Here is a 20,314-nt window from a genome sequence, read left to right as displayed (position 1 = left end):
CAGCCGGCACCCAGAAACGCCCGAGTCGCCTCGGAGGGCCTGAATTTCACCTGGGCAACTCCCGAAGCCCCCCCCCGAGCTGAACCGGGGCTGCTTTGGGGGCTCCAAACCGGCCTCCAAGGTGGATGGGGGTGTGTGCACAGCCCTAAAAAACAGCATTCCCAATGTCTAGAACTAACTGTATCTGCACTATACACATTTCTCATTGCAATTTTATGCATGGTGTTCTTATATGAAGCCTACTTTAGCATCAATGCTTAGATGCAAACCACACAGGTCACCACAGAATTAGTAATTGCATGAATGACTTTAAGAGTAAATAAGTACAGGGGGGCTGATTTAGCACAGCACCCTGGCTTTAACCTTTTGTCTCATGTTACATGTATGTTACCATGATACACAAATACAACATTTGTACATATGTCGTGTGACCAACCTTTAATGCAACGTTTTTGCCAAATGTGACATCGCCAGAAACAGTCAGATGATCCAATTCAAGCATATCCGGGATACTTTCAAACCTCCTCAGGTAATCTTGAACCTTTTCAAAAGTAAGAAATGGGAGTGTGATGCCTGAAGTCATGTGTCACCCTGAAATATTTGTCTAGGTAGTAGTGCCAAGATTTTCAAGGTGGTAGAACAAATCCACACTATTTACATTTAGACTTATCTAGTTCCACTAAGTAAGTAGGATCTAACAATCTCAACCTGAGCTATGCTGCTATGAGGCCAATACACAAGAACTACATGGGGTGTGACACAGGATCTAGGAAGAGCAGGCATGGGAACGATTTAGCTGCATAGTATAAAATAACTTCAGTGACCACACAGATTTTGTACCTTCCTTCCTCTCTCCTACCCCCATCCTGTAGTTGATAATATCAGATACATGTCAAATAATGCACCATAGTAGTACAAATCTATCCCATAAACTTCTAGGGTGGTGCAGTTAAAAAATACAATAAAGGTCATATTCAAGCTATACGTTGAGCCTATACTGATTATAAATTTTGTGTTTTGTATCGTCAGCTACTCTGGATTTCATATCAACAGGAAAAGTGTGGTAAAATGTTTAAACAAATTGGAAAAATACAATTCAAACAGTAGAACAATATAAAAATGCAGAACCATAAACAAAACCAAGTATTCAACATTCTGGATTGCCTAGGCCCCTAGACAAATAATAAAGGCTTTGCCTGATGCCAAAAGTTCATCCAAGAGTGAAGAAATGAGCTTTGCTGACAAATGCATTCCAAATACAACACACCATAATCAAGAAGGCCTTCTCCAGTTACCTGTGATACATGCTCCAAATAGCTGGTCCCAATTAGTAACCTAGCTGCTCCATTCTATACTAACTGAAGTTTAAGATGAGGCAGAAAGTAGTTCTCCATATTGCAATGTCTGGTCAAGAGGCTACCAAAGCATATAGACAATTGACCATGCTATCACTATCCAGAAAGGATCTCAGCTGGCTGTACCAGTCTTAGCTGGTGAAAGGTGCTGCATCCCCCAAAAAGCCACTTGGCGTTCCAATGAGAATGTTGGGCCTATCAGTACTCCTGGAATGCAGAGTTGGCCCTTTAGAGGGATTGCAATCCAAAATAGAACTTCCCCAGCTAACAACACAGTTTTAGCTGGATTGAGCACCCATTTATCCATCTTCATCCAGTCTACTACTGACACTGAACACCAATTCAGTACCTCCACAGCCTAACCTGATTCAGATGAAAAGGAGAAGAACTTGGTGTTATCAGCACCTCTTTCCAAATGACCACATTTACTCTTACAAGAACCTACAAGAACATTATCAGGCTGGATCCTGGTCAGCTATTAAGGATAATCTATAGGAGCCAGGTTAATTGGCTTATGAATTGGATAGTAAAATTGTTTCCCTAGTATTGGAACATTTTACTCAAGAGCTACGCTTACCTTAGTGAAAGAGCTTCCCAATTTGACAAGTGGAACAGTAGGGAATTCCCTTTTCTCACTCATTGTTAAAGATCCAGCATTAAGGCTATATAGGTTAGACATAACAAGTAGAAGATCAGATGTGGTCTTGACCGGCAGGAAGCGGCTACGGGGTACATTTATTCCCATTGAGTTCTCAAAACTTTTAATAGCAGCACCAACAGCAGTCTCCAGCTGAATAACATTTAAACCACCATCTAAAGTCTGGAAGAGAAAGTTTAATCAATAAGGTAATAACGCTCAAACTCATGAGTTATATTGGTAACAACAAATTGAATTAGTTCCATGGAGTCACAAGTTGAAAATTCAATTCAAGTTCTCCCTGTGCGCTAAGCCTGAGATGAAAAGTTATTCCTATAAAACACAACTTTGCCAAACCATCATCACAAAGTCACACAGTATTAAAAGTTATCTTGAAATGCACATTAATGAAAAATGGTGCATTTATTGTGGGTCTGATCCAGTCTACAGAGGACATAGTGTCAATGCATAGATAATTCTATCCATTCCCCCACCCCTGCCTGAAACATGAGCATGAGCATCCTACATATGAGGACATTGTGTAGAATGGGAGGCCAAATTGCTTGGAGCTTGAGTTTCATGACCACATGGAGCGAGCGGGATAGATATGAATATGGGAAATGAGCACACCAGACAATATGTACAGGCTTCTCAGGGGGGTGGGGGGTGGAAGAAACTAGGCTCTATTTTACCCTGCCTATAGGGATCCTTCAATGTATGCTGTAGCTGCGCTGGACTGGACAAAGCCCTGCATGTATATTTTATTTAAACCAATCTCTATCCCACAAGCAAGAGATTGTTTTCAGCAATTTCATCCATCACTTACCAAGTAAGCTCATAATGGCTTGAAGAAAACAAAGACAAAACAGCAATAAATAGGTCACTTTCATCAAGTACATTTTGTTCATGTTGTAAGTATAGAATATATTCATACCAAAAGACAAAAGGATGAGCATAAATGAAAGAAAATCCCCTAAAGCCCCATCCCACACACATTTTAAAGTTTAAGTTATTTGGTGTCCTGAGGACCCATTGTGGACTTGTACTGGTAACAGATACAAATGCATGTATAAAACTAAAATGGCACATAACATAGAAAAGTACTGACCATTTCAGTATAGATTATCGGACCGAACTTTTAAAAAATTGGTAAACGAACTGACTGTTACGATGTGAAGTTCTAAAGAAAAGCTAACTGTCCCAGAAATCACAGTATTGGTTTCTAATGTGTGGGTGGTTTTTTGAAATGGTGAAGATTTTTCAGTTTAACTTTGATATATTTCTTAAATATTAGAAAATATATTATACACTTCAGAAGACATTATAGGCAGAAGTATGTATTTTCCTTGAAATACCTCTTCCACTGCTCACTCAAGAGAATATAATTTTAGATCACATACTCAATTTCTCCTAAACTTTCCACGAGGTCTTCAGAGTTAGTGTGTTATTTATTTATTTGACCCCTTTCATTTCAGGCCTTGCTAGACACTTACCTTTGGATTGACAATAATTTCCATATCAATAGAATTCTGCTCTTGCAGCCGTTTAATTGCAGTTAATGAAATCCATAGGTTGTTAGTGTTGAATATTTTGAATTTTGAAACAGATTTGAATTCATCAACATGTGGTTTTGGCACTTGGGCTATTTCTACCAGTCTCAGTTTGTTTTCATATTGTGTGAGTGTACCACCCTGGAAAAACAGAGCAAATCCAAGTGAAATAGAAATCTATAACTCCACAAGCAAATATCTAAGAGAGTCTATGGCTTCAGTACAGCTAAAGTTAAACACTCTTATTAAGGTGTTTTCATGTGGATTCAAAATAGTTTCCTCCCAAATGTGGACCTGAAGTAAACATTTTGTAGAACCCCAATAGAACCAAGTATCTGATGGGCCCCAAAATACATCTGATTTGCTAACTATAAAAGGATGATTTCCAAAAAATCAAGTAAATGCATACAGTTCTAAAATAAACCGAAATATCAGAGCAGCCTCCTCCTCTATCCTCTCACACTAATGGGAGAAGACAGAAAAGGAGTTAGCAGGCCCACTGTGAAATTGCATGACCAAGCACAGTCTTTTCCCAGTCAGAATATTATTTGCTTCCCCGCCACAGTGGGGAATTCAGGGGTTCATGAAGTGACTGGTGAAAAAAGAAGTACATTTCTATGAGATTAGTCTGTTGTGCCTGGAAAATATAACAGAGATATCATCCCTTGTGAATACACAAAATAAAATGCATTTTATTTTGAAATAAATTTGTTTTTACCTTAACATCTGCCCTTGTTTTATTGGTGACCTCCATAACAAATTCACACCGTTTTCCATTTGGCGAATTCATAAGGTGGTTAAGAATGTAGAGATCAACAGTGGCACCAAGGTTATCTATGTTGGACACAAAAATATACTCCTTCCCCTCACCGATAAGAGTATCCAGCAATCCAGAATTATAGAAACTTGCATAGATGTCCCCATGACCTGGGGGATACCAAGCCTCTGTATTCTCTCCTGTATAAGACACATCTTTTGCTACTGGTAGTAAAGACTCCTTATTAATTCGTGGGTACCTGAAAAAGCATACATATTTTAAGTCACTAGCTGGGTCAGGAAACCAGATGAAATATGGGGCTGGGGTGCTAATGGATATTTTGGTGAAATAATAAAAGAGTGGAGGGAATGTTAACATCAGCCACATCTTAGTTGTACCATGTGGGTGACATTGTATGTGCAGAGATTATGTGCATATTTGAGAGTTTTTGGTGCTCTTTCATCTCAAAGTGTAATGTAAAATGAATATATAAAACACATGGGATCAAGGGTGCTTAAAATGCCTCTGATTCTATGGACAACTGGTCATCCATAATATCCAGTAGCATATGAAAACTAGTACCAATCACCCAAAATATCTCAGAAATGAGTGAGGGGAAGAGAATTACCTCAAACATTCATTGCAAAATTTCCAAACAAAAGTAAATTGGGAGGTGGTAACTCTTGCTCTCTCACCAAGTTCAGCCCTTTCACATTTCAAACAGCTTCTTTATGCAGAAGAGGAAATTGAGTCAGTTATAACTCATCTGCACTGCTTCCAGTTGTGAAAGAATACATTTATGATTCACTGCCCTTCTGTCTGCACCACATCAACATCAACAGTATCATTTCCTTGAACGTCTCATTTTGCAACTTTCTAAACAGCCTTTCTTTAAAAAATCTGGTTTTAAAAAGCAGCAAGAAGAGACACTGTACCCAAGCAATTATTTTTATTAAAAAATATATTTTTATTAAAATTGTTATTTTTATTCTAAAATAACCCAAGCTATTTTATGGTTCATAGTTTAAGGCATGATGACTCCTCAAATGTATTTAGTCTTATCACTTTTATGATCAAAAGCGCAGTGCGGTCAATACCTGCTTTGACTGAAAGTGTGAATTTTCACACGACTATGGCTGTATTTTTGCAAGATTTTTTTCGTGTCTTCATTTGTGTTGAAGGAGTTCATTAGTACCAGAGGAACATCTGTATTGTATGATTTATTTAGATCCTGTAAAAACACATTCAAATAAGCACCATTGGATTATTATTTTACTTTTGCAATTAAAAAAAGAATTCTACATATCCTTTACTCAAGAACTACCATCAGAAAATCCATCTTTTTGAATCAACATCAATCTGTAGGAGAAATTAACATAATAGTTGCCTAAAATTCAAAAGGCTGTAGCTAGGATATTAGAACTATTACTCTAAACTCTTAATTTCCTTCATTGTAAAACTGTTGATTACCACCATACTCCACATTTATTTTTGAATTAAAGCAACCTGATACACATCTAAAAATTGGATTGCAAAATTTAAAACCATTCAAGTAAAGAAGTTTTGAGTAACTAAAAATGTGTCCCTGATTAAATCGACAGTAGGATTTTATGGAAAATTATGTAAGTACCAAAAACTATGGATGGCAGATACTTTCTTAGAAACAGGTGTTGCTGGCAGCAAAGTAGAGTGACTCTAACCACAATTATTTTTCTGCCTCCTAATAAGCAGGAAAAAACAAACAGAATACATATATACAGGACTAACTGACATCATGACCTTCTGGGGAAGAAGAACGAGCGAAGGAGACATCAAGGCCTGCTCTTGTTGGACTCCGCCCCCACCCCAGGGCTAACTGATATCATGGCCCCTTGGGGAAGAAGGACCAAGGGTGAGGATTGTGGAAGCAGGTAAGTCCGCAATCCTCCCCCCACTCCCGCTACATCCTTAGGTCCAGTGTCAAGACAAACCTGTTTGGAAAAGAATAAACAAGAAACCTACAGCAGCCTGAAGAAGCACAGTGACGACCACCCATGACTTTCCAGATAGAGATCACTCTGGCAAGCACAATGTATTGCCTCCAAGGGTCCCTGCTATATGTGCTCAGATGCATGGTTCTTCTTCGTGGTCTCTGTGCATCACACATATGGGCTCTGCGCCTGCGCAGGGCCAGCTTCGGAAACTTCTCTAGCTGAAAATCTTTTAGGTGGGAACCCCTCCCCCACCGTCTCAGGGGTTCCCGCCTAATCCCCCCAGTTCTCTTCAACCACCTGTGGGTCAACAGCGTTTTGGAGACTTCTCGTTTGTGGTACAATTTACCTCAGCTGAAAATATTCTATTTTCCTTCTTTCTCTTTCTCTCCAGTTTTCTAGTCTTTCTATCCTATATATATTGTTGTTCGTTTGTCAGTTAGCCATCGTGCCTATGGCACAACAAGGCCTTTTCAAGAAGTGCTCCGATTGTGGGCAGAAGATTTCCCAGACGGACGGTCACTCGTTGTGTTTGCTCTGTTTGGGGGAGACACACGTTGTTGAATCGTGTTCCTTTTGCCTGAAATTCTCGAGGCAAGCAAGGAAGAACCGCTCAGACCACCTTCAGGCGATACTCTGGGAAAAGGCGTTGGAGGCAGTGGAGAAACCGAGACCATCTCGACGCTCCACATCTCCTAATACAATGGAGTCTATGCCCCAACCTCCTCCCGCATGGAGTGAAGCCTTAACAGTTCCCCCCTCCTCCTCCTCTCAATCCGCATCTTTAAAGGCAGCTAAAAAGATTGCTAAGAGTGAGAGAGCATTCTGGAGCAGAAGAACCCCAAAAGAAGAAAAGCAAACTCAAGTCAAAAAATGGGAAGAAAAAATCGTCGAAACCGATCTCGTCGGTACTGAGGAGCCCGGTACCGAGCATTTCAGTACCGAGGCATGCGGCAGGGCATAGGAGCCCAATATCGAGCCTTTCACTGCAAAGGTCTCCGCTGCTACCGATAAGCCCGATACAGAGACCATCCTCGATACCGAGACGGGCGACTCCATCCTCACCACTGGTACTGAACCCTCCGCCGCAGGCAGAGTGGATTGCTGACTCGCCGGCACCGTCTCCACTACGGATCATCACGGTACCGGCTGACAACCCTAGCATAAGGGCATTGATTTCAGAAGGCGAAATTAGAGGTTCTTCCCTGGATAATACCATGGCGGATCGGGGCCCCATTTCCCCTCAGTACTGAGAGGAGCCGCAGCCCATCGATACCGAAGGACGTTGGTACCGACAAATATCTCAGCAACCGACGGTCGATACCGAAAGCTATCGATACCGACGGACGCCTCCTTACGCCCAGGACCGTTCACCGGCTTCAACTCATTCAGGTCAACAGTATGCCACCTACGGCGAACGATCTAGATCCCCACCGAGAATGCGGGACTATTATGCTGACTGGCAACCTCCCCAATATCCTCCATATTACTATGACGATTGGGGACACAGAAGACACCAAGATTATTACTACCCGCAGGAATGCCCATACCAAGTGTACCCGCGTTTCCGTCAACCACCATCCGAGACGGTATCCCGTCCACCGCCTCAACCTTCGGTACCGAGGCACCTGTCGCAATCGGCTCAAGCTACGGTACCGACCACTTCGGTACTGTCGCAAGCATTGCAGATGCTGCCTGCATCGCATATGAGACTGGACGCTCCATCGGAGGAGGACTACCAATCTGACTCCTCACAAGAAACATCACCCACACCGTCCATCCCTTCACCGGATGACCTCATGGTTGCTACAGATGTGGTATCTCCTTCAGAGGACTTAGCACACTTTGCCGATCAAGTACAAAGAATGGCAAGATCCCTAGGGATTGAGATGTCTCAGCCGATAGAAAAATTAAATGACCCAGTTTATGATGATGTATACTGTGAGTCATCGACACCAGCGGCCATTCCATATTTGCCTGTGCTGCTACGCACGGCGCAACAATCATGGAAGTTACCCTCCTCTATGCCACCAACGTCAAGGAGGCTAGACAACATATATAGGATTCAGGAGAAAACTCCCCCGTTCCTATTCACACATCCCAAGCCAAACTCAATAATCGTGGAGGCATCACAAGGACGCACTCAAAGGAGACATAATGCGCCAGTGGACAAAGAAGGCCGTAGGCTGGACGGCCTGGAGGAAGAGTCTACTCCTCCATAGCATTATCCCTTTGTGTGCACAATTACCAAGCCACAATGGCAAAATATCAGCTCTTCTTATGGGAGAAAATGGCATCCCTCTCTGGATACTTGCCAGATGACCAAAGGGAACTGGCAAATGTTTTCTGTACTGAGGCTATGAGACTGTCTCGACAACAACTCAATACAGCTCGCCACGCTACTGACTGCGCCTCAAAAGCCATGGTAACTTCCACTGCGCTACGAAGGCATGCGTGGCTAAGGTCCGCAGGGCTGTTCCAGGAGGCACGCACCAGGATAGAGGACCTTCCTTTTGATGGAGAAGGACTGTTCCATTGCTCCACGGATGAATCCATGGAAAACATACAGAAGGCCAAGAACACGGCCAAAAAGATGGGAATTGGGCAACAACAACAACAGTTACAAAGGCCATTCTGTCAAAGGCGTTGGCTGAGAACGCAACAACAGTTCCAGCCAAGACAACAACAACAATCTCAAGACCGTGTCTCTCTGTACCAACCCCAAGGTCAGTACAGGAGGCAACAATACTCAGGGCACTTTAAGCAGATCAAGAGCAAGCCTGATCCAAACCAAAGACGGCGTCTTTGATTGCCCTGTACCAACATCTACCTCACCTAAGTTTGGTGACATCCTTGCCCCTTTCTTTCATAATTGGACCATCATTACAACTGACACATGGGTCCTTAACATCATTTCTCGGGGCTAAAAAATAGAGTTTACCACCCTCCCTCTCCTCGGAACCGCAAGGTTCTCACCACCTACAGACGCTCTGTTGCAAGAGACCATGTCTCTTTTGGACAAGGGCACCATAGAGCGATTACCAACTCATGCCCTAGGATGCGGGTTCTACTCACGCTACTTTACGGTTCCAAAACGGGATGGGGGATGAAGACCTATTTTGGACCTTAGAGGTCTAAACGAGTTCATCAACCCTAAAAAAATTCCGGATGAACTCTTTAGCAAACATCCTACCTTTCCTCTCCCAAGGGGACTGGTTCACATCCATCAATCTCAAGGACGCATACTTCCACGTCTCGATCCACTGCGATCACCGCCAATTCCTTCGGTTCATAGTAGGGGAAGACATTTTCCAATTCAAAATGCTTCCATTTGGTCTTTCTACTGCCCCCCGAGTTTTCACAAAGTGCATGGCACCGGTGTGCGCCTTTCTGAGAACTCGAGGGGTGGAGATTTACCCCTACTTGAATGATTGGTTGATAGTGGCAAATACAAAAGAGGAAGCCACTCACAACACTCACCTTACCATCAATCTCCTTAACGAATTAGGCCTTTGCGTCAACAAAGAAAAATCATTTTTTCAACCTTCCCAAAGAATAAAATTCCTCGGAGCAATTCTGGACTCAACCCGCTCCAAGGCTTTCCTCCCAGAGGACAGAGCTTCCACATTAGTGACACTCGCACTCAAGCTCTTTCACTCTAAAACCATATCTGCTTTCCAGGTGCAAAGACTACTGGGTTTCATGGTGGCTACTGTCAGCGTTGTCCCGTGGGCACGCCTACACATGAGGCCCCTACAATTGTGGCTCCTGCGGGAGTACGACAATACAATGGACGCTCATCGAGTGAAATTGTCGCTCCCTACCAACGTGAAAGACACCCTCCTTTGGTGGATGGAACTGTCCAATATCATGAAGGGCTTGGACTTCAGCCCGCCACTGCCATCTCAACATCTGATGACAGACGCGTCTCTTTTGGGCTGGGTAGCCCACTGCGGAGACCTTACTATACAGGAACGTTGGAGCCCTACCGACAGGAAGAGGCACATAAACGTCCTGGAGCTCATGGCCATTCAAAAGGCACTGCATACCTTCCAGCAGACCTTGTCAGGACATGTAATCCAAATTCATACTGACAACATGGCTGCTGTTTGGCATATAAACAAACAGGGTGGAACACGGTCTATGGACCTGATCTCCCTAACTTTGGACATTTGGCACTGGGCAATCGGCCATTCATATCGCAGGCCAAGACAACATATTGGCAGACGACCTCAGCCGCACTTTCATGGACACGCACGAGTGGCAGATGAAAGAGTCTGTACTCGATATGGTCTGTCGGGCATGGGGACAGCCTGTAATAGACCTTTTTGCATCAACAGAGAACGCCATCTGCAGCCAATTCTGCAAGTGGGCAGGTCACGGGATAGCATCCCTAGGAGACGCCTTCGAGAGGACGTGGACAGGACAGCTCCTGTACCTATTTCCCCCCATACCACTTCTATCCAAGGTGATCCTGAAGTTGTGCATAGACAACGCCAACGCCATATTAGTAGCACCTTGGTGGCCAAGGCAGCCGTGGTTCACTCCGCTACTCAAACTGTCTTCAGCGGAGTTTATCAAACTGCCCCGATGCCACAACCTCATCTCCAAGGGGAAGGGACTCATTCTCCATCCAGATGTCCGGTCACTGAACCTCAAGGCATGGAGGATAAGGCAGCATTAGATAACCAATCCCTGCCTGCTGACGTGTGAGACATTATTCTAGCAGCTAGGAAACCTGCTACTAGAAAATTATATGCCAACAAGTGGGCAACATTCTCTGCTTTTACCCTTAGCAGGAATGAGAACCCTTTCTCAGCACCAATAGCCACGGTGCTTTCTTTTCTTTTTTCTTTATTTAAGAAAGGACTCAAGTTCTCGTCACTTAGAGTTTACCTGGCAGCAATTTCTGCTTCACACCATTGGGTTCAGGGCTGTTCGATCTTCACTCACCCATTAACTAAACGCTTCATGAAGGGTATGAAGAACACCATTCCACCAGTTCATTTGTTCCCCAGTGGAGCCTATCCGTGGTGCTCAAGGCACCGTCTGCTAAGCCCTTTGAGCCATTGGCTAAGACTGACTTGCGGTTACTGACTTTTAAGGTGGCATTCCTTGTTGCCATCCCGTCTGCTAGACGTGCATCAGAGCTAGCAGCACTCCGTATGGACTCACCTTATACGGTGCTTCATGCTGACAAAGTGGTCCTTAGACCAGACCCACCCTTTCTCCCTAAGGTTGTTTCTTCTTTTCACCTTGGACAGGGTATCACCCTGCCAAGTTTTTTCCCATCACCGACATCTCCTCTTGAGTCGGCACTACATACACTGGACATTAGATGTGCTCTCGCCTTCTACCAAGTCCAGAACGGCTACCCTCTGGAGATCCCAAAGACTTTTTGTTTGTTATGGGGGCAAACAAAAGGGACTTCAAGCATCTCCGCAGAGAATATCTGCTTGGGTTGTTCAGACTATTAAATTAGCCTATGAACTCGCTGGCCTCCCGTTGGAGGGTAGAGTGCGCTCTCACTCCACCAGAGGAGTGGCCACTTCTACAGCCTTTGAAAAGGGGATCGCTTTACCAGACCTCTGCAAAGCGGCTACCTGGTCGACACCTCTGACCTTTGCCAGTCACTACCGTCTGGACATCAGAGCGCGTAGAGACTGTGCATTTGGGCGTGCCGTCTTATCGGCAATCCTTTGAATTTTCATCCATCACCTGACACCACCCACCAAGTAACAAGTAAGTCAGCTTGTTATTCGCCCATATGTGTGATGTGTCTTTCTTCTTTCATGAAGAAGAAAGACATGTTGCTTACCTGTAACTGTAGTTCTTCGAGTGGTCATCTGTGCAGTCACACAACCCTCCCACTGTCCCCACTATGGTGTCATTGTTTTTGATTACCTGGTGGTTCACCTCAGTGAGACTGTTTAGGCGGTTTCAGGAACTGAGGGGATTAGGTGGGAACCCCTGAGCATGCTCAGTGGACGGTGGGGGAGGGATTCCCGCCTAAAAGATTTTCAGCTAAAGAAGTTTCCGAAGCTGGCAGGCGCAGAGCCCATATGTGTGACTGCACAGATGACCACTCAAAGAACTACAGTTACAGGTAAGCAACCTGTCTTTCTCAACTCTTCTTCATAGTCCCTTCCCAGAAGCTTTTAGTATTGGTTATGTGATCAGGACAAGAGCTCCTGCTGTCCTTCACCAGCGCATCCCTGTCCTTTCTAGCCCAGGCTGATCCAAATGGGGAGACAGTGCTGTCCAGTGGCAACTTCCGCACAGAAGTTAAGCTGGTTCTGCAAAGAGGCAGTGGCTCACATGCTCAACAACACTGGTGCTATGGAGACAAAAGTTTAGAAAGGAAGGCAGGGAGGAGGGAGCTGCAGTTATGGTGGCCACAAAAACAGCAGGACCGAGGGAACTACTGAAAGGAACGGCAACAGGGTACCCCCACCTGCCCCACACTCCTTCACTTCCTGGTGTCACAGTTGTTTCAGAATCTATTCTGTCACTGGGGCCCCATCTAGTCAGTTTTCTATGAATGCTTTTTAGCTTTTGCAACCTGACTATTTGGACAAATGTTCTTGGAGAGGTGCAGCCTATTGTGCATTCTGGATACCCCCACAATGGTTTCCATTGCATCTGCAAGGGAGGGAGGAACAATCCCCATTCAGATTTCCCCTTCCAAGGTCATAGCAGTGTCTATGGTCTCGGAGGGGGAACTCCGAGATATCCTAGGGTCCTATATAGGCAGCACTTAACCTCCTTTCACGTATTGCTCACATGAAGGGCTCTACACGATTAGCAGCCCCACATCTGACAACACACACCTCTTGACTCCTCCCCACAGATCGAAGCAGTGAGCAAACACTGACCAAAACAATCCCTGGCCTGCAGAGTGGATTATTTAACCCATCATGGGTTTGTGTATCATGTGGTTATCACAGTGGGCTATTTTGGCTGGTTACAGAGCTGTGTAGCAAGAGCAGTCAAAACAACTGCCACTCTGCTGTTTGCTGGCTTACTGATTAGGAACATGTTAAAGGGACCAAACCAGCAGTGCAGAGGGGACAATTTGGTCCCAATCCTGCAACTCACAAGGTGTTATAGGCATCTTCTTGGTGACTTACTGCTCAGGGATTTGATGGTTGATTAGATGCCTCCTGACTGTGGAAGACCACACACACACAATGTGGGATTTCACTCTAGATATTTATTCATAAACCTATACAAGTAGCCCTAACCAAGAGAGGACCAAAGCAAGTTACTCACCTCAATCTGTTGAACTGTCAGATCCAGGAAGGTATTCTCATTTCTCACACCAATGAGGCTTTTTGGACCTTTGCATCCCATACTGGTACCCAAACCGCCATTGAGTTTCACTACAACTAACTTGTTTAAAACTGAAGCAATACTATCAGGTAATCCTCTTGCTTTTATCTTCTCATAGGGCTGAATCTGAAAGGAAAGCAATGGTTTTAAGAATTATTTACAGATGGCTGAAGTGCTTCACATTCTTTATACACTTTCTCACACGTTTATCAGAAGAAAATAACAAAATAAATGGCTCCACTTGCAGTGATACTTCTTGAGAAGTATTATGTTTAGAAGGAACTCTCAACTGAAGGTTTTTCTAATTCTGTTTTAGTTTTCTTATCTGTACCCCTTAAATTACTTCGACTGTAATCCTATGCTTGCTTACCTGGGAATACTTCTGAGTAGGCATGTAAGACTGCACTCTTTGTTAAAATCTCACTGCATTTAAGACGGAAGCAATGTGCTTTGAGCGTCCCCTGCTTTTCAAATACGTCATTTCCCATTTATATAAATGTCTTATAGCGTGTTCATTATTATTCAGATACAGTAATAGGCCTGTAAGAGTGTTGCCTGGATAAAAGCAAGTCTTTTTTTAAGGTTTTAATAGTGTTAGCTTCTGTCGCAAATTCTCATTAGCTAACTCTGTTCTTGACAGCTTCATATCGAAACTTACATTTAAAGACAGGCTATCTTCAAAATGATCATGCCAGGGACTAAATTAGAGGTTTTTAAATATACTTTCCATATTTCAATCACCCTTCCCTCATCTCTAACTCCCATAAAAGCCAATAACATCTACTGTAACAATGACAATTCTACTGTAACGTGTTGCTGTGTGTATTCCATTTTTCAACTTGGTTGTCCTTTTTCCAGTGTTGCCGCATATATGCTTCTTCCCTTGAATTTCATGACGCCTCAGTCAAATGACTACAAGAGCAAGGGCCTTTTCAGTGGAGGAAACACCCTCCTCAAAGAATATCCCCTGGGATCTAAATTATGGTCTTTACACACCAGGTGAAGACCTTTTATTTTCCCAACCTTTACAGGAACTGCTTTAGTGTTTTTACACTGTTTTATCCTTGCTGCTGGTTTTTACTTTTTGTTTTATTATTTGCTCCATTGTTTTTATGCCTGCGACTGATTTTATCTTGGTTTTATCACATGCTATTTTATTGTAATTGTATTATCTTGTATTTTTTATTTCTAATTTATATGTACAACACACAGAGAACTTTGGTTACTGGGCAGTTTAAAAATGTAGGGAATAAATAAAACAAATTAGGAGAAGCAGATCTTGAAAATTTCAAGTAGGTATAATCAAAAGTTATGGCTGAATGTTTCACCTTAGGTTTCTCTACTTTGGCATAAGAAATGTAGCAATCCATTTGAAAAATTTAGGCTTATGAGTACTTAGGCTTGCATTGGATACTTGGAGACTTACAAGTATCCAATGCAGAGCGGGAAGTGCATTGCACCTCCCGCTCTGCATTTTAGCTAGATGGGCATTTTCACCCATCTAGCAGAGGCTTCATGGAGGGGGAGGGAAGGAGGCTGAAGACAGCTCATATCACTATGTCCCCGGTCCCCCCTCTCTACCCACTAGCACACCCCTCTTCCCCCTCTATGAACTTTCATTTAGGACCCTGTATCAGCAGGTAGCACTGTTATCTTTGCACCAGCTGCAAGGGGGCAGGGGAGGGTGTGGGGACCTCAGAGCCAGGAAACAGAACACTGTCTAGAGGGCGTAGGGATAATCACTAGGAAAAGCTTGGTAACTGAGGTTTGGAGTGGGGGCACTCATAACTGCATCACACTTAAAACCCCTGATACCTAAACTTATTCTTGGTAGTTTTCCAAACTATACTCCAGCACCAGCAGCTGGCCAGCTAGAAGAACACCACTGGAAGGATTAATCTGCTTATTCCATGGATCTCTTCATATTTTTTTCATTACATAGGCCAGGAAAAATGAGAGGGGGACAAAAGAATTACTCTGCACCTTCTCCACATCTTTCTTTTTTCTCCTCAAAGAATTAGGACAGGAATGGGGGATGGGGAGAATCTACTCACAGTGCAAGCCTATGAATGTTTACTCAGCAATTAATCCCACCATATTCAATGCCTCTTATTTCTTTTATTGCATATTACAAAGGCAATGGATTTTAATAAAAACAACAACAACACCCAGCTTCATCAGGAGCATCATCTTCAAAAACATAAGTCTTTTGGATCTTTACACTACTACTTCACAAGCCGAGCAAAATTCAGGAAAAGGTCTGATGTCACAGAAGCACAGGGCTCCTCGGAAAGACTAACTGAACCAGAACTTGACTGGGAGGAGGAATTATCTGGCAATAGTAGTGAGTCTGATATTTTTGAAATAGATAATTCTGAAGATGAAAGTGTTTCAGAGTTAACAGGTGCTAATTTAGGGATTGAGTTAATGGCTCCCTTTGTAAAAAAAAAAAAAAGTTACCTGATCCAAGTGACATTGCACAATCTCAAAAAGAAAGTCCAATTCAACCAGCGCTAAAAAGTTATCCATCAACAAAATATGGCCAATTGTCATGGAGACATTTCAACCCAGCATGGTACAAATGATATTCTTGCTTAGAATACAGTGTAATACAAAATGCTGTGTTATGCTTTGCTTGTCACCATTTCTCTGGAAAAGATCCCTATACTGCTGAAAATTCATTTACTCATAAAGGGTACAACAACTGGAAAAAAGCTACTGTTAATGATTCAGGAATGAAGCTGCATAACAGAAGTGCAGTCCACAAAGCCTGTAAGGTTGAATGGGAGAGTTGCAAACAAACTCAGAAATCCAAAGGAGGCTCAGTTTTAGTGCAATTATGCACATAAAGAACTTATAAAAAATAGGCATTATATAACCACTCTGACAGAAATTCTTTTGCTCACTGCTGTACAAAAAATTGCTCAGCGTGGACATTGGGAAAGTGAGACAAGTGATAACAGGTGAAATGTTCTTGAACTCTTGCATTTAGTCGCAAAACACAATCCCAGAATCCAGTCTAAAATACTCTTCCTTGCAATGCAAAGTACACACATCATTCCATTCAAGATGAATTGTTAAGCATTATAAGCAGAATGGTTGTAGAGTCAATTTCTCATGAAGTGAAGGAAGCTGGCTTCTTTGCATTAACTGATGATGAAACTAAGGACCTATGTAAGCAGGAACCAATGTCAGTAGTTCTCCATTTTTGCTACAATGGCAATATATATGAACATTTTGTTGGTTTCCATCCATGCCATTCAGTGAATGCTCCTTCACTACTGAGCTACATAAAGGAAATCTTAGCTTGTTGTGGCATAGATATCAAGAACCGCAAAGCACAAAGATATGATGGTGCCAGCGTAATGAGTGGAAAACTAAATGGGGTGCAGACACTGCTCCTGAAAGAGGTGCCACAAGCCATCTATGTTCATTGTTCCAAGCTGGGAATCTGCCAGATCATGTGCAATAGGATGGTGGGCAGGGTTTCTTCCAAAACAATCCTCAGCTATAGAATCTTCCTAAAACGAGGCTCTGCGCAGGCACAGAGCTCATATGTGTGATGTACAGAGACTACGAAGAAGACAATGATTCATATAAACAACATTTATTATAACATTATTTAAAGGAAGGAAAATTAGACGTCATGTTTCTAGGTAGGTTCAGCAACACTACATTGCACAACTTCCATTCATTGGCACCAATTTCAGGTAACAGTTCCTGAACAGGAACCAAAAGGTACTTGAGTTCAAAAGTAAACATTTAAAACCAACTTTATTTCATGCCACGTGCAACCAGGGAGTAAAGTTCTGGGACCTTTTCCCTACACTGTGTTTGTCTTAGTCATCTAAATTATACGTTACGAGTACAGGATGAAATTTGCCCAAGGAGGATTAATACACTGCTCTCCACAAATGATATTTGCTTTTCTTCTTCTGGGGTTCTTCTGCCCCAGGATGCTCTCTCACTCTCTTAGCAATCTTCCTGTCCTTTGAAGATGCGGATTGAGAGGAGGAGGAGGGGGGAACCGATAAGGCTTCACTCCGCGCAGGAGGAGGTTGGGGCATAGACTCCATTGATTTGGAGCGTTGAGATGTTCTCGGTTTCTCCACTGCCTCCAACGCCTTTCTCAGAGTAACGCCCGAAAGCAGTCTGAGCGGTTTTTCCTGGCTTGCCTAGAGAATCTTAGGCAAAAGCAACAGGACTCAACGACATGCGTCTCCCCAACAAAGCAAACAAAGGGAATGTCCGTCGGTCTGCGATATCTTCTGCCCGCAACTGGAGCATTTTTTGAAGAGGCCTTGGTGTGCCATAGGCACCAAGACTAAACTAACGAACAAACAAATATCTCTTTTATTATTATTATTATTATTATTATTATTATTATTATTATTATTATAACTATATAAAAAAAGTTGGAAAAACTGGAGAGAAGATAAAGGATGAAAATAGTAGATTCAGCTGAGGTAAAATACTACAATATAAGAGAAGTCTCCAAACGTTGTTGACCCTACAGGCGGTTGAAGAGAACTGAGGGGATCAGGTGGGAACCCCTGAGCATGCTCAGTGGACGGTGGGGAAGGGGTTCCTGCCTAAAAAGATTTCAGCTATAAAAGTTTCCGAAGCTGGCCCTGCGCAGGCACAGAGCCCATATGTGCGATGCACAAAGACCACGAAGAAGAACTTCTAGGTTTGGGATGTTGGGTAGGATTGAGCAAAGAAAAAAGAAATATTTTTGTAAGCTGCCTGGAAAGCCTTTTTGGCTAAAGGGCAGGATAAAAGTGCTAAAATAAATAAAATATAAATAAAAAAGGAGCAATACTGATGGATGTAAAAATTGGCTTTATGCAAGAGGATATTAAACACTACAATACCAGATAAGGATGTTTACTGGTCACAGCAAAATGTGCTGCACGCTCCAAAGTTCTACTACAATGGAGATTTTATCTGAAGGCCTGTGAATTTTGTAAAATATTGGCAAGTCTGACCATTATAGTTACTAAGAAAGGAGTGTTGGCACTGTTAGGCTGCAATTCTACACACACTTACTTGGGAGTGTACTCTTATCAATAAAGTGGAAAATACTTCTTGGCAAACATTTATTTATTCATTTGCAGCATTTATATACCACTCTATATCTAAACAGATTCCGGAGTGGTGAACAATAAGAGATAAAACAGTACAAGGATAAAAAAAATAAAATACAATAATGACATTATTTAAAAATCAAACAAAGAGAAAGACAATAAAACCATGGCAAGAAGGCTTCCTGGAACAGAGCTATTTTCAGGAGGCACGAGAATCAACAGTGTGTTGGTGCTTGCCTGACCTTCAGAGGCAGGGAATTTTAAAGAAAGGGGCCACCGCACTGAAGGCTTTTCTCTGGGTGGACTCCAATCAGACAATGGGGAACCACCAGGAGCATGCTCTCTGATGACCTCAGTGACCGGAAAGGAGAAAGTGTTCTTGGTCAAGCGTAGGATTGACTGTTGACATATTTGTCCACTGGAAACAGCCTATTCATCTATAGTTTAGATCTACTTTTGAAATCAGAGGAATATTGTATCTACCAAGTAGCCTTTTCCCCCCAGTTTGTAGACTTCGCAAAAACTAGAATTTAAGGGTTTTAAAAAGTGAGTTCCTAGACATATTCTTACCACAATGGAAGTAGTTTTGACAGCTGTATTAAGAGTGCACACCCTACATTTTCAAAGCAGGAAGTTAAATACAATGATTAGGTAGGGATTAGGAATGGATACAAGTTTATAGGAACTGATCAAAAATATAAGAGATGACGAATAAAATACAGAGGTTAGAGCAGTGTTTCTCAAAGTTCTTGAGCCTGAATAAAACAAACTCATCCTTAAATTTTTAAATTTGAGTAGTTACAGTAAAACTGCATTTTTAAACTACATGCAGGTGCTTTCCTAAGAAGTGCTTTTCCTAAGCTTGAAACATCCTTATACCAGTGTATCCTAAAAACAGGATGGGATTACAAAGCACTGAGAGTGACACTGGAATCTGAATAAGACCTATCAACATAACACTGGTTACAACTGACATACATCTCTTCTCCGGGAATCCAGCAATTTTCTTGACTTACTTGTGCTCATTGCATCCTGAACGGTAACTGGCTAAGTACCCAGTAGAACAGACAGCAACCTTTAAAAATATCTATTTGATCAAATATTTGCAGATCAAAACTACGTAGTCGCAAATAGTTTGTGTAGTGGTCTTTCAGGTGTTTCATCTCAAAGGAGCTGCCATTTGCCCTGAGCATATTGACTAATTACAAAAATATGTTTCAAATCAAATCAAATTATCCAATTAAAATTAAGAAACCCTTACGGCCCAGCTATCTTTTCCCCACTACAGACTAGAGAAGACCAGGGTTAACACTGAGATTAAATGGATGCATATTTGATTGGCTGCATTTGTTTTCATTTAAAATTGCTTTTAAATTGCATTTTAATAGTACCTTTTTCTTCAGAACATGGACTAAAGTTAAAGAGTTCAGAGCTGTTATTTTAAAGCCATAAATAGATGACTGAGTGCATAAGTGAAAGATTTTAAGCTATTATGTCATCTAAATTAACACAATTTTGCTTTATTAGAGGAAGAAAGTAACAATCAGAAGCAATGTTGCAAGCAGTGAGAAACGTTTTAATAGATGTGAAAGGTCATTATAATATAAAGGACCATATAATAACATC

At 42.4% G+C, this 20,314-nt stretch overlaps 1 protein-coding gene across 1 annotated transcript in view; it reads right to left on the bottom strand.

Moving 5' to 3' along the window:
• UGP2 (UDP-glucose pyrophosphorylase 2) overlaps positions 1-20,314 on the bottom strand; it is a 43,046-nt gene that overhangs the window by 1,985 nt on the left and 20,747 nt on the right. Inside the window, exons 4-9 of the mRNA XM_063115981.1 lie at positions 13,542-13,727; positions 5,397-5,530; positions 4,261-4,558; positions 3,486-3,683; positions 1,933-2,175; positions 437-541 (exon numbers count right to left, since the gene is read on the bottom strand). Coding sequence (XP_062972051.1) covers positions 437-541; positions 1,933-2,175; positions 3,486-3,683; positions 4,261-4,558; positions 5,397-5,530; positions 13,542-13,727 — 1,164 coding nt within the window. The remainder of the gene's footprint in view (positions 1-436; positions 542-1,932; positions 2,176-3,485; positions 3,684-4,260; positions 4,559-5,396; positions 5,531-13,541; positions 13,728-20,314) is intronic.

Source organism: Elgaria multicarinata, chromosome 2, assembly GCF_023053635.1.
Source record: "Elgaria multicarinata webbii isolate HBS135686 ecotype San Diego chromosome 2, rElgMul1.1.pri, whole genome shotgun sequence".
NCBI lineage: Eukaryota > Metazoa > Chordata > Lepidosauria > Squamata > Anguidae > Elgaria > Elgaria multicarinata.
The sequence above is the reverse complement of the archived record's forward strand: the minus strand, read 5'-3'. Positions and strand labels throughout refer to the sequence as shown.